General features: G+C 38.5%; 1 protein-coding gene across 1 annotated transcript; it reads left to right on the top strand.

Moving 5' to 3' along the window:
- Positions 1 to 3,873: 3,873 nt before the first annotated feature.
- LOC130911278 (transmembrane 4 L6 family member 1-like) lies at positions 3,874 to 10,268 on the top strand. The gene is made up of 5 exons (XM_057829124.1): positions 3,874 to 4,050; positions 4,212 to 4,280; positions 8,602 to 8,756; positions 9,866 to 10,058; positions 10,132 to 10,268. Exons 1-5 carry the CDS (start codon positions 3,874 to 3,876, stop codon positions 10,135 to 10,137), a joined length of 600 nt encoding a protein of 199 aa, XP_057685107.1. The 3' UTR covers positions 10,138 to 10,268.
- The last annotated feature ends 5,041 nt before the right edge of the window (positions 10,269 to 15,309 follow it).

Here is a 15,309-nt window from a genome sequence, read left to right as displayed (position 1 = left end):
AAGTTTTTCTTCGAGCTCATGTTTTTATTTATGCATTCATAATTTAGTTTATCAGTATATTTAGCCATTTTTTGTTGGAATATGCGTTTGAACGATTTGTTAAGAGCATTTTAAAAAAGTTAGCATTTGATAGCATTTAAGCTAGCGGACTTTTGCTATGCAAGTTAACCAATTGTTCATTTGTTTTACTGAGATCCGTATTTTCTTTATACTGTTTGAGGCTATACTCAGGTATTGTAATTTATTTTTAAATGAGAGTGCAATCCTGCATAGTTTGAAGACACACTCGGGAATTTCATTTTGTATACGCATTTATTGCTCCATCTTGGCAAGCCATTGTTTTACATCTCCTAAAATTTATTCTGCAACGCATTAAATGTCCCTAATCCGATTACTCGATTATTCGAACTAACTCCTTGATAGATTAATCGACCACTAAAATAACCGATATCTGCAGACCTAAATGTAATAACTCAAAAATAATAAACAAAACCAAAACATTTTAACTAATTCACTGCCATTGCCCACAATACAGTATATCACAAAAGTGAGTACACCCCTCGCAATCCTGCAGATTTTTAAGTATATCTTTTCATGGGACAACACTGACAAAATGACACTTTGACACAATGAAAAGTAGTCTGTGTGCAGCTTATATAATAGAGTTCATTTATTTTCTCCTCAAAATAACTCAAAATATAGCCATTAATATCTAAACCCCTGGCAACAAAAGTGAGTACACCCCATAGAAACTACGTACATCCCTAAATGTCCAAATTGAGTACTGCTTGTCATTTTCCCTCCAAAATGTCATGTGACTCGTTACAGGAGTGCTGTCAGCATTGCTGCAAAGATTGAAGGGGGGGGGGCGGGGCTCAGCCCGTTAACCGGATATTTTCCGTCGTTGACCGGTTTTTTAAAACGGTGACGGAAAAAACTGAAGTCCGTCCGTCATTTTGACAGGTTGCAATTCACACCCCAGACCACAGGGTGGCGAGTTAGCATATTAATTAGCTATTGTCTCTCTTAATGCATGACGTCGTTGGCTCTTCTGTCAGAATATTGTAGCGTCACCGGGGTCTGGCGGCGGCACCGTGATTGACACATCAACGCGAGGTTCTTATTGGTGCACCCGGTGTGCCAGCGCGTCATCCAATTGATGGACAAGATTGCCGCCTGTGTATAGACCCCAATCACATGACGTCACAACTCCGCCCCCCTGACTGGAGCCGCCATATTGTGTGTCAGCTCTTCATGTTTACACATTACCGCTACGTACATGCCTCCTATTACGGCGTGTTTTTCTGCTGGTTAATATTAATAATCAAAATGGTGAAGGCGTGTGTGGCGGTTGGTTGCTGTAACAGAGAAGATAGACGGAGAGACTTGAAGTTCTACCGTATTCTGAGAGACCCGAGGGTGAGAGCGAGATGGACTGCTGTAATTCGACAAGAAATCTGGGCACCAAACGATCACCACAGACTATGTAGTAGTCATTTTATATCTGGTAAGATGCATTTAATATATATTTAGAAGATTTTGGGCTGACAACCACAATTAAGATCATTGTGTGACATTGGTGACTGGGGTCTATATCGTTGCCTCTTTTTCTTTGGGGGCGGAGTTGTTGGCGGTAAGCAGAGTAAAAAGGGAGAAAAATACCACGACTTCCGTGTCTAATTTTTCGTCCCCAAGCAAGCGTTACAATATTAATTAAAAATGAATGAAAACTAAATACTATTGAATATGTCATCATTATCATTTTAAAAATTTAAGTGACCGGTAAAAATAGACTATGACCGGATTTTTATGACCCTGTCAGTCAAAATGACAGACAACGAAAATGTCTAGCGCAACCTCTGGTGCTAAGACCATACGCCGCGATCTACATCTAATTGGTGTGCATGGCTGTCACCCCAGGAGGAAGCCGCTTCTGAAGACGGTACACAAGAAAGCCCGCCCGTCTCATCAGACGGGCTTTCGGGCTTTCTTGTGTACCGTCTTCCTCCTGGGGTGACAGCCATGCACACCAATTTAATGTAGAGTGGGGCTTATGGTCGGAGCACTAACAGGCTGACCCCCACCTCTTCAATCTCTGCAGCAATGCTGACAGCACTCCTGTAACGAGTCACATGACATTTTGGAGGGAAAATGACAAGCAGTACTCAATTTGGACATTTAGGGATGTACATATTTACCAAGGGGTGTACTCACTTTTGTTGCCGGGGGTTAGATATTAATGGCTATATTTTGAGGGGAAAATAAATTAACTCAATTATATAGGCTGCACACAGACTACTTTTCATTGAGTCAAAGTGTCATTTTGTCAGCGTTGTACCATGAAAAGATATACTTAAATATCTGCAGAAATGCGGGGGTACACTCACATTTGTGATACACTGTAGATGTCCAGTCCAAATGGATTGGACATCTATTGGCAACATAATTTAAATTCATGAAATAATATTTAAGCTGTTAGAACAGTAGTAAGGTTGTTAATCTGTCACACTGGTTTCAGTGTCCTAAGTGGGAATATACCAAAGTTACTGTGGGGTCAATGTAAAAACAGTTCAGTTTTTTTTTTTTACCAATTCTGGTTCGTCTCTGACCATCTTCGGAAGCGATGACATCATTTTAAAAGCAAACTTCTCAATGAAATTGAGCTAGCTCAATGAAATTGAAGAGTTTAGGTCTAGGACATCATGAATTTTATTCATTCAAACTCGTCAAACAACAGTTTTTAATATATGCACCGAAAATTGAAGAGTTTAGGTCTTGGACATCTTGAATTTTATTCATTCAAACTTGTCAAACAACAGTGTTTAATCTACACACGGCATGTGATGCAATTCACCTTAAGTCGGTTGTCAGGTTTTGCCAAACATTGCTACTACCACCGGGTCCAAATTTTTTTGCTAGTTGCTGAAATGTTTTTGCATTTTTGCAATTTGTAATTGCAATTTTGCATTGATTACATGCTGCAGTTTCAGGCAAGGGCGGAACTTAGGGGTGTGTGACCGCACCCAGGCCTCAAAGGGGCCTGGTTTGTGGGTGTGTTTAAAAAATTTCCACTAGCACCTGACACACACACACACACACAGACATCGGCTGATCGTCTTGGGGGCCCGTGAATAATGGTCTACTAGCACTCCGTCTGTGCCGGCTTTCGATTACCAGGTAGCCGGGCGTATCGGGGTATAAAATTTCAGACGCACCTTCTGATGATGATCCAGTTGTGGTTTATTGCGATCCAGGCGTTTCGAAGCTTGTTTACAATCCAAACAAAGATGAGGACTTTCTTATGGCAAGTTTTGGATATTGTCAGTGGTCATGAGTCGTGGTCGTCTTGTAAGTTTAATAAAACTGTTCATATGGTTTAGGTGGTCAAAAACTGTGTGGCTACCCCGTCTGTGTCCAAAACATAACTGGCTTCTCACTTCCATTTAAACACACCTGATAGGTGTCAGTTGATTAGTGCACCATTTGCAACTACCATACCATCAACAACAAAAAGGGGGCGCCATCTTTCCAGAACACAAACCAATTTCTTTCCAAAATACAACAAACAAATACGAAATAACACAACTTTGCCAATGACTAATATGGCTCCAACACCGTCGGACAGTCCACTCAGAGGGTCCCATTTATTCTCATCGCCCTGTTCACATTTTTTCCCGTCACTAGCAGGAGGTGGTCAGAAGATGGTGTTCGAACATGTTCGGAAACATAAAATGAGTTTTCTTTAGATGTGAATGACATTTCTTCAACAGAAAAAAAAAAAAAGTTAAAATTTGACATTACTTCTATTTGTGTGGGAACCGTATGAAGACTAAAACCAGATTCCTTTTACAGTGACACGCTGCAGATCGAAGGATGTGCGTGTCTAAGTGTCTTCGCTGCGTGGGTGTGGCCTTGGTTGCCCTGGCGATCGTGTGCATCGTGGCCAACTTGTTGCTGCTGCTGCCGGAGCTGAAGCTTCACTTCCTGTTGGAGGGTCATGTGACCAGAGAGGCCTCATGGGCCACGGGACTCTGGAGCTCCGGACTCCTGGTGAGACCGTACGCCAGGACTGTTGGTCATCAACGATATCATGCTGTTGTGTGACTTTTTGTGTCTTGTGATGTTTTGGCTCCTCTCAGATTCTTGTGGTTGTTTCTGAATTTTCTTTATTTGGCCATTGATGTCAAGTGATGTTTTGTTGTGTTTTTCAGATCATGCTTGGCGCGCGAGCATTTTTGCAGAGCAGCCAGACGACAGGATGCTGCGCTTTCAGAACTCAGGTACATTCTCATTACTACTAATAGCAATTGTAGTGCTATGTTTTTATGTAATAGTAGTTTAAGGGGTTCAAACTTAATTTACACTGCTAGCCAAAAGGAATGGCACTCCTGCAATTCTGTCCAATAATGCTCAATTTCTCTCAGAAAATGATTGCAATTACAAATGCTTTGGTTGTAATATCTTCATTGATTTTGCTTGCAATGAAAAAACACAAAAGAGAATGAAAAAAAATTATATCATTATCATTTTACACAAAACTCCAAAATTGAGCCGGAAAAAAGTATTTGCACCCTCAGCTTAAGACTAGGTAGCACAACCTTTAGACAAAATAACTGTGAACAACCTTTTCCGGTATCCATCAATGAGTTTCTTACAATGCTTTGCTGGAATTTTAGACCATTCTTCTTTAGCCAACTGCTCCTGGTCACTGAGATTTGAAGGGTGCCATTTTCAGATCTCTCCACAGGTGGTCCATGGGATTCAGGTCTGGACTAATTTCTTGCCACCTAAGAAGTCTCCAGTGCTTTCTCTCATGTTCTTGTGCTTTTTGAAGTGTGTTTGGGGTCATTGTCCTGCTGGAAGACCCATAACCTCTGAGGGAGACCCAGCTTTCTCACACTGGGCCCTACATTATGCTGCAAAATTTGTTGGTAGTCTTCAGACTTCATGATGTTGTGCACACGGTCAAGCAGTCCAGTGCCAGAGGTAGCATAGCAACCCCAAAACATCAGGGAACCTCCTGATTTTTTTGTCCTGTAAACTCTATGTTGATGCTTTTTTTCCAAAAAGCTCCACTTTTGTCTCATCTGACCAGAGAACATTCTTCCAAAATGTTTTTGGCTTTCTCAAGTAAGTTTTGGCAAACTCCAACCTGGCTTTTTTATATCTCTGGGTCAGAAGTGGGTTCTTCCTGTGTATCTTACCATAGAGTCCCTTTTCATTCAGACGCCGACGAATAGTGTGGGGTGACACCGTTGTACCCTCGGACTGCGGGACAGCTTGAACTTGTTTAGATGTCAGTCGAGGTTCTTTCTCCACCATCCGCACAATCTTTTGTTGAAATATCTCGTCAATTTTTCTTTTCCGTCCACATCTAGGGAGGTTAGTTACAGTGCCATGGGTTTTACACTTGTTGATGACACTGCACAGTAAACACAGAAACATTCAGGTCTTTGGAGATGGACTTGTAGCCTTGAGATTGCCCATGCTTCCTCATAATTTTGCTTCTCAAGTCTTCAGACAGTTCTTTGGTCTTCTTTTCTCCATGCTCAATGTAGTACACACAAGGACATAGGTTGAGTCACCTTCAATCCATTTTAACTGGCTGGAAGTATGATTGAGTTATTGCCACCGCCTGTTATGTGCCGCAGGTAAGTAACAGGTGCTGTTAATTACACAAATTAGAGAAGCATCACATGATTTATCAAAGGGTGCCAATACTTTTGTCCGGCCCAATTTTAGAGTTTTATGTCAAATGATAATGATTTGCTGCTTTTTTTTCATTCTCTTTTGTTTTTTCATTGCAAGCAAAATAAATGAAGATATTACTACCAAAGCATTTGTAAATGCAATCATTTTCTGGGAGAAATTGAGAATTATCTGACAGATTGCAGATGTGCCAATACTTTTGGCCAGCAGTGTATCAGTGAGTGGGCTGCATCAAGTATTTCCCCAAATAAGGACTAATGTTGATAATTCACATTGACAAAAAAAGATTTGCGTAAAACAAAATATAAAATAACAATGGCATTATATACGTAGGCCAGATTTTGGATCAATTTATGATATTATTAACTTTTGAAAATAGTTTTTGTCACAATTTTTTTTACCTTTGATATTTACTAGAGTTGTTTGATGATTACTTTTCACCCAATAACCGATATCATAAAACCCCAAAAATCTGATATAGATGCAGTCATGGACTTTTTTATTATGGCTAATTGTATTGCAATGCCGACTGGATGCTTTATTAATGCTAAATGTAACAACTTCACGGATTTCCAAATAAAACGAATATTCTGTGAAAAAAAATAAAAGAACTTCAACTGAAGGTATGGAAAAAGTGCCTATATTGCACCACTATATTTATTGTTCAAATCAAAATAGTGCAAACATCAGTTACTTGGTTCAAGTGCAAGTGCAACTTCAAAGTGCCAATAAGGCACTGTCGTATGTGACCTTTGACCTCATTACATCCAAACTTAATTACCTCTTAAACTTTAAATTCAAAGATTGACACAAAAAAATTTGAAAAATAATCCTTGTATTCGTTTTTGAGTTACAGTGCCCTTCATAATTATTGGCACCCCTGAAAAAGATGTCGTTTTTAGCTTCTAATAATTTTTTTTTTTTTAATTCAAATAATATGGGACCTTAATGGAAAAAAAGAGAAAAATCCAACCCTCACTATAAGTGCATTCATTCAGTGGGGAAAAAATCCCACATAAAGAAAAAAATACTTGACATCAAATACTGTGTGTCACAATTATTAGCACCCCTGGTGTTAATACTTTGTACAACCCCCTTTTGCCAACAAAACAAGGTCTGGGGGCTGAGATGGCCATGGGATGAGCTTGATTTTGTGTCTGGTGAACCATTTCTGTGTAGATTTGGCCATATGTTTAGGGTCATTGTCTTGCTGAAAGACCCAGTGACGACCCATCTTCAGCTTTCGGGCAGAGGGCAACAGATTTTGATTTAAAATGTCCTGGTATTTGAAAGCATTCATGATGCCATGCACCCTAACAAAGTTCCCAGGGCCTTTGGAAGCGAAATAGCCCCACAGCATCACTGACCCACCCCCATACTTCACAGTGGGTATGAGGTGCTTTTAAGCATGCGCATCTTTTGTGGCACGCCAGACCCACTTAGAGTGTTTGTTGCCAAAAAGCTCTTTTTGGCAACAAACACTCTAAGTGAAAGATGTGCATGCTGGAAAGCAGGGCCGGCCTAGCCTATATGCAGACTATGCAGCTGCTTAGGGCCCGTGACCACTAGGGGGCCCCCAATTTGCCAATTGTTTAATTTATATTCTATTTTGTTTACTACAGTTTGCTTTATTTGACTTTTGTGAGTTTTGATACTTGATTACAAGCTTAAAAAAATACAAGTGATTCCTTAACTCCTTTGAAGTTCTTCTTTGAAATTTGAAGTATGCAGTGCAACAAAATCTGATTAATATACAAAATATGGACATATGGGTTGGATTGCATGTATGGGTTTCACAGTACACTGTGACGAAATGGTGGGCCAAAAATACGGGCACCTTTGCATTATTTTGCTTAGGGCCCCCAAATGGCCTGGGCTGGCCCTGCTGGAAAGCACCTCATACCCACTGTTGTCACTTGGTCTTTCAGCAAGACAATGACCCTCTCTTTTTTCCATAAAGGTCCCATATTATTTGAATTAAAACATATATATATTAGACGCTAAAAAACTAGGGCTGTCAAACCATTAAAATTTTTTAATAGAGTTAATTACAGCTTAAAAATTAATTAGTCGTAATTAATCGCAATTCAAACCATCTATAAAATATGCCATATTCTTCTGTAAATTATTGTTGGAATGGAAAGAGAAGACACAAGATGGATATATACATTCAACATACGGTACATAAGGACTGTATTTGTTTACTATAACAATAAATCAACAAGATGGCATTAACATTATTAACATTCTTTTAAAGCAATCCATGGATTGAAAGATTTGTAGTTCTTAAAAGATAAATGTTAGTACAAGTTATAGAAATTTTATATTAAACCCCCCCTTAATGTTTTCTTTTGAGTAAAATGTGTAAAAATTTCAATCAAAAAAATAAACTAGTAGCCCGCCATTGTTGATGTCAATAATTACTTACACAATGCTCATGGGTGCTGAAGCCTATAAAATCAGTCGCACCCAAGCGCCAGCAGAGGGCGGCAAAACTCCATAAAACACAATGAACAAGTGGGCTTTTCACTGTACTGTCATTTAAATCTGTCTGAGCCGGGCATGTGCGTTAATTGCGTCAAATATTGTAACGTGATGAATTAGAAAAATTAATTACCGCCCGTTAACGCGATAATTTTGACAGCCCTATAAAAAAAACACATCTTTTTCAGGGGTGCCAATAATTATGGATGGCACTGTATCTTGAACTCAAACATACAAACAAACTGAGATACATACTAAACTAAACTATAGTTATAGGAGATAATAGGGAAATTCACTCTAAAAACTGATTAAAATTGAATTAGAAATGAATTAAAAATCAAAACTACATAAAACTGAACTAGAAAGGAAAAATCTAAAACTATTATAACCTTGCTTGTGTCTGTGCAGATGCTACGTCAGGCGATGTACTCCTGCGCGTGTCTGCTGTCTTCTGCGTTTTGTTGCCTCGTGAGCGTCACAGGGCTGGTCCAAGGTCCACTTTGTCTCTACAACGCCACAAGTGGACCAACCTGGGGCGTGCCGCTTAAACCCACCGCCGACAGGTAAGACAGGGGTTACCTCATTGGCTTCCACTGACGTTGAATGATGTCCAACTCATTTGGACGTCCATAGCTGTCAATAAGTTTTAAGTACCCATAACACAGGGGTAACAAACTCATCTTTGCCGCATGCCACTTCGAAGTTATTATTTTGTCAACTAGGACTACTTATCAAAACAATCAACTACTATTCTAATAGTTGATTCGTTGTGTAATCATTGTTGATCTAACACTTCTTAACAGCAAATATTTTATCATTTTTGATTTTTTTTTTTTTTTTAGTCATTCACATTTGCGAAAAAACAGTACATATTATCTTATCTTTATTAATTTCTTTTTAAAATTGATTTACATATTTATTTCAATTAAAGGAAAAAGCAGTAGTCTTTGATATTTGTTTAACTAAACAAAAAAAGCAATTAAGGAAAATATTTGCTTTTATGTCGAAACATTTATTATTATTATTTTTTAATCTATTTTACATTAATAGTAGTTTAGTTAGTTAGATAGTAAATTTTCTTGTTGACCTAAAAAATCCTAATAGCGAATAGTTTATGTTTATTTTTCATTTGGGGAACAGCTCATTTTTCAAATATAAACTTTTAAAATGTTTTTTTTATTTATTTTATTTTAATAAAGAAAAAAATATATATTTTATTTGGTATTTACTATTTGCATTTTTTATTTACTGTTTTTTTTTTCTTTTTTCTTAAAAATAAAAAGCAAACAGGAAATATTCTTTTTAAGTTTTTCCCCCCCCCTTTTTTTTTTTTTTTAATTAGGAAAGGAAAAACAGCAAATATATAATCATTTATATTTCTTAATTTTGCATTTTGTTTGTTTATTTACATTTTTTAAATGATGAAAAAGTAGAAAAAGTTTTGTATTTGTTGTTTTTAATTTAAAAAATAAATGCATTTCCTCTTTTCATTATTTTATTATTATTACTTATTTATAAATTTACATTTTAAAAAAGAAAAAAACTTTTCTCTTTAAATCAGAAAAGCACAATGTCAATGCACATGATTTACTTTTGCGCGCCACACAAAATTGAGTTTGACACCTGTGCCGTAGCACTTCTCGTTTTTAAAGTTACTATGATCATACCATAGGGATGCCGGATACCTGTACAACATAAGTATGTGGTCAGGTGTATGTTTGGAGCCCAGGGGTGTGGTCCAGTGGAATCTAGTTCTCTTCAGCGTACTAGGGGGCGCCAGTGGGCTGCAGGCACTCCTTTGCGCCGCAAACCTCATCAACACCTTGCTTGGCGTCCTCCTGGGACGTGGGCCAAGTGACCACAAGGTGAGACCATCATTGTCAATCCATAAATAAATCATCCAGTTTTTACAAATAACTAATTGTATGTCTGTTTCAGGTGTGACAACCAAATGACATCATGAACTCAGCGCCACTATTTATGAATCGTTTTAATGAACTGACGCACTTTACAACCAATGAAGCTACAGTTTTGGTCAAAAGTTAACATACACTTGTGAAGAACATAATGTCATGGCTCTCTTGAGTTTCCAGTTATTTCTACAACTCTGATTTTTCTCCGATAGAGTGATTGGAACAGATACTTCTTTGTCACAAAAAATATTCATGAAGTTTGGTTCTTTTATGACTTTATTATGGGTTAACAGAAAAAGTGATCAAATCTGCTGGGTCATACATGGATCTGAAAAAGCGAATCATTGACTTGAACAAGTCAGGAAAGTCACTTGGAGCCATTTCAAAGCAACTGCAGGTCCCAAGAGCAACAGTGCAAACAATTGTTTGTAAGTATAAAGTGCATGGCACTGTTTTGTCACTGCCACGATCAGGAAGAAAACGCAAGCTATCACCTGCTGCTGAGAGAAAATTGGTCAGGACGGTGAAGATTCAACCGAGAATCACCAAAAAGCAGATCTGCCAAGAATTAGAAGCTGCTGGAACAGAGGTGTCAGTGTCCACAGTCAAGCGTGTTTTGCATCTCCATGGACTGAGAGGCTGCCGTGCAAGAAGAAAGCCCTTGCTCCAAAAGCGGCACCTTAAGGCTCGACTGAAGTTTGCTGCTGATCACATGGACAAAGATAAGACCTTCTGGAGGAAAGTTCTGTGGTCAGACGAAACAAAAATCGAGCTGTTTGGCCACAATGTCCAGCAATATGTTTGGAGGAGAAAAGGTGAGGCCTTTAACCCCAAGTACACCATGCCTACCGTCAAGCACGGTGGTGGTAGTATTATGCTGTGGGGCTGTTTTGCTGCCAATGGAACTGGTGCTTTACAGAGAGTAAATGGGATAATGAAGAAGGAGGATTACCTTCAAATTCTTCAAGATAACCTAACGTCATCAGCCCGAAGATTGGGTCTTGGGCGCAGTTGGGTGTTCCAACAGGACAATGACCCCAAACACACATCAAAAGTGGTAATGGAATGGCTAAATCAGGCTAGAATTAAGGTTTTCGAATGGCCTTCCAAAAGTCCTGGCTTAAACCCAATTGAGAACTTGTGGACAATGCTGAAGAAACAAGTCCATGTCAGAAAGCCATCAAATTTAACTGAACTGCACCAATTCTGTCAAGAGGAGTGGTCAAAGATTCAACCAGAAGCTTGCCAGAAGCTTGTGGATGGCTACCAAAAGCGCTTAATTGAAGTGAAAATGGCCAAGGGACATGTTACCAAATATTAGAGCTGCTGTATGTATATTTTTGACCCAGCAGATTTGAGCACTTTTTTCTGTTCACCCATAATAAAGTCATAAAAGAACCAAACTTCATGAATGTTTTTGTGACAAAGAAGTATTTGTTCCAATCACTTTATCAGAGAAATATCAGAGTTGTAGAAATAACTGGAAACTTAAGAGAGCCATGACATTATGTTCTTCACAAGTGTATGTAAACTTTTGACCCCAACTGTAAATTAAGAGCACGAAACTTGAAGGGAATAAGCTTGTTGATGTGTAAGTTGTTGTTTTTTTTGTTATCTTTACTTCGTTTTCATTGAATTTATTTAAAATTTGTACTGAGATCATTTTGATTTTTTTTTCATCTTTGCTGATTTATTTATTTTAGTATTTGTTGATTAACCTGTTTATTTATTATTTTTTAAGGTGTTATCTAGTCCTATCAATTCTTGTTACTCATTTGTTTTCAATGTCAAGTGTCGTCAATTGTATGGCAGTAGAAGTTCACACCTGCAAGTGGTAGTTTCCACCTCATGAAAGGACTTGACACACGCAATAAAGTTGTTTTTGACCTTTCAACTCGCTTGTCTTTTATTTTGCTGCTAGCAGTACTGCCCGTCATTACTCGGGTTTGTGAAACGTAAACGCAATACAACCGAATCACAGATAAAACATCATTTGCTTAGATTCAGCTGTAATGTAGTAATACAGTGGGGCAAATAAGTATTTAGTCAACCACTAATTGTGCAAGTTCTCCCACTTGAAAATATTAGCGAGGCCTGTAATTGTCAACATGTGTAAACCTCAACCATTAGAGACAAAATGTGGAGAAAAAAAACAGAAAATCACATTGTTTGATTTTTTAAGAATTTATATGCAAATCATGGTGGAAAATCAGTATTTGGTCAATACCAAACGTTCATCTCAATACTTTGTTATGTACCCTTTGTTGGCAATAACGGAGGCCAAATGTTTTCTGTAACTCTTAACAAGCTTTTCACACAATGTTGCTGGTATTTTGGCCCATTCCTCCATGCAGATCTCTAGAGCAGTGATGTTTTGGGGCTGTCGTTGGGAAACACGGACTTTCAACTCCCTCCACAGATTTTCTATGGGGTTGAGATCTGGAGACTGGCTAGGCCACTCCAGGACCTTGAAATGCTTCTAATGAAGCCACTCCTTTGTTGCCCTTGCTGTGTGTTTGTATTATTGTCATGCTGAAAGACCCAGCCACGTCTCATCTTCACTGCCCTTGCTAATGGAAGGAGATTTTCACTCAAAATCTCTCGATACATGGCCCCATGCATTCTTTCCTTTACACCAGGGGTCCCCAAATTTTTTCCTGTGAGGGACACATAACTTTTCTCTTCTCTGATAAGGGGCCGGGGTCAGTTTGTAACAGAAAAAGTGTGACGATTGCAGGAGTGCCTAAATGTAAAAAATTCTTGTTTTTCAGAAAGCCACAATCAAATAACCCTTTCTGGATTCTTCACGGGACAAAAGTAAATAAAATAAAAATAATATTAATATAATGCAATATATTATAATATAATATAATATAATATAATATAATAATAACACTATTAATTAACTAGATAATAACTAAATAACCCTCTCTGGGTTCTTCACAGAAAAAAAAAGCCAGGAAATAAATAACACAAGTAAAAAAAGAAAATAAAAATTGTTCAGGGGGCCGGACCAGACCCCTTCTTTACACAGATCAGTCGTCCTGGTCCCTTTGCAGAAAAACAGGCCCAAAGCATGATGTTTCCACCCCCATGCTTCACAGTAGGTATGGTGTTCTTCGGATGCAATGCAGTATTCTTTCTCATCCAAACAGGAGAACCTGTGTTTCTACCACAAAGTTCTATTTTGGTTTCATCTGACCATAGCACATTCTCCAGTCCTCTTCTGGATCATCCAAATGCTCTCTAGAGGACTACAGACGGGCCTGGACGTGTACTTTCTTCAGCACTGGGACCCATCTGGCAGTGCAGGATTTGAGTCCCTGGCCACGCATTGCGTTTCTGATAGTAGCCTTTGTTACTGTGGTCCCAGCTCTCTGTAGGTCATTTACTAGGTCCCCCCGTGTGGTTCTGGGATTTTTGCTCACCGTTCTTGTTATCATTTTGACGCCACGGCGGGAGATCTTGCATGAAGCCCCAGCTCGAGGGAGATTATCAGTGGTCTTGTATTTCTTCTATTATCCAATAATTGCTCCCACAGTTGATTTCTTTATACCAAGCGTTTTACCTATTACAGATTCAGTCTTCCCAGCCTGGTGCAGGTCTACAATTTTTTCTCTGGTTTCCTTCGACAGCTCTTTGGTCTTAGCCATAGTGGAGTTTGGAGTGTGACTGACTGAGATTGTGGACATGTGGCTTTTATACCGATAATGAGTTAAAACAGGTGTCATTAATAAAGGTAACGAGTGGAGCCTCGTTAGACCTCGTAAGAAGAATTTAGACCTCTTTGACAGCCAGAAATCTTGCTTGTTTGTAGGTGACCAAATACTTATTTTCCATTCTAATTTGGAAAATTCTTTAAAAATCAAACAATGTGATTTTCTGTTTTTTTTTCCTCCACATTCTGTCTCTCATGGTTGAGGTTTACCCATGTTGACAATTACAGGCCTTTCAAATCTTTTCAAGTAGGAGAACTTGCACAATTGGTGGTTGACTAAATACTTATTTGCCCCACTGTAGTTTAAGGACACCATAACGGGGTTAATGCGCAATAGCTTTTCCATCACTGTGTACAGTATGAATGTCCAGCCGAAATTAATTCCTTAGCAATATTCTGGAAAATTGTATTTTTTTTTTTTTTTCATCACCTTGTCTAATGCAGATTCTTGACTCTTGACAAGGTGATGGTGCTGGAACTTTTGTTTGGTGCTGTTCCAGTGAGATTTACAAAGATGACTGCCTGAAGAAAACATCAAAATTCCCTTAGTCCTTGATGATATGGGGCTGCATGTCAGGCAAAGGCACTGGGGAGATGGCTGTGGTTAAATCTACAATAAATGCACAAGTTTACATTGAAATTTTAGACAGCTTTCTTATCCCTTCAATTGAAAATATGTTTGTCATTTTCCAAGATGACAATGCATCATGCCACAGAGCTAAAACTGTTAAAGCATTCCTTGGAGTCAATGTCATGGCCTGCAAATAGCCCAGATCTCAACCCTATTGAAAACTGGTGGAAATTGAAAAAAATGGTCCACAGCAAGGCTCCGACCAGCAAGGATGATCTGGCAACTGCAATCAAAAAGAGTTGGCACCAAATTGATGAAGAATACTCAAGTCCATGCCTCAGAGACTGCAAGCTGTCATAAAAGCCAGAGGTGGTGCTACTAAATACTAGCGATGTGTTTTGATTGTTATTTCTTTGTTTGTTTCTCATGATTCCATATTTTTTTCCCTCAGAATGGAGTGATTTCATATATATTTCCGTGCTATTGCTCTATAAAAGTAACATTTACTGACCACCACAATGTTTTTTATTCATTTCGTTTCGTGTTTTTGAATGCTAAAGAGTTGCACTTTTGAACTAATTCATTATTTTTTCAAGCTTTTTATACGAGTTTGTTCTACATTATAAAATGTCTGAATGAGTGCTCGTCCGAGACTGGTGATTCCATACTTTTTGCTCGGGGTTGTATATCAATACTTACTTGTCGGTGAAACCTACAGAAGACAGAGGTTATGTGTTCGGTTTCTTATGACTGTGTTCCAAATCACTCAAGAATACATAAAAGGATTATTATCAGACTTGCAGGATGTATGTACTAATGAACTGAAGAAGTGATTAGGTTTTGGCAAAATGATGTCTAAGGTCACCGAATTCAGAAAACTAATTTTGCGATAACTTGATGCAGGATTGGCCTTT

Source organism: Corythoichthys intestinalis, unplaced genomic scaffold, assembly GCF_030265065.1.
Source record: "Corythoichthys intestinalis isolate RoL2023-P3 unplaced genomic scaffold, ASM3026506v1 HiC_scaffold_23, whole genome shotgun sequence".
In the NCBI taxonomy this organism is placed as follows: domain Eukaryota; kingdom Metazoa; phylum Chordata; class Actinopteri; order Syngnathiformes; family Syngnathidae; genus Corythoichthys; species Corythoichthys intestinalis.
The sequence above is the reverse complement of the archived record's forward strand: the minus strand, read 5'-3'. Positions and strand labels throughout refer to the sequence as shown.

What these genes read in the sequence shown, in the direction of transcription:
- LOC130911278 (XM_057829124.1), top strand. Translation starts at nt 3,874, where the DNA reads ATGTGCGTGTCTAAGTGTCTTCGCTGCGTGGGTGTGGCCTTGGTTGCC. An exon ending in TCTGGAGCTCCGGACTCCTG is followed by an intron (nt 4,051 to 4,211) that starts GTGAGACCGTAC and finishes TGTGTTTTTCAG; the next exon opens with ATCATGCTTGGCGCGCGAGC. An exon ending in GCTGCGCTTTCAGAACTCAG is followed by an intron (nt 4,281 to 8,601) that starts GTACATTCTCAT and finishes GTGTCTGTGCAG; the next exon opens with ATGCTACGTCAGGCGATGTA.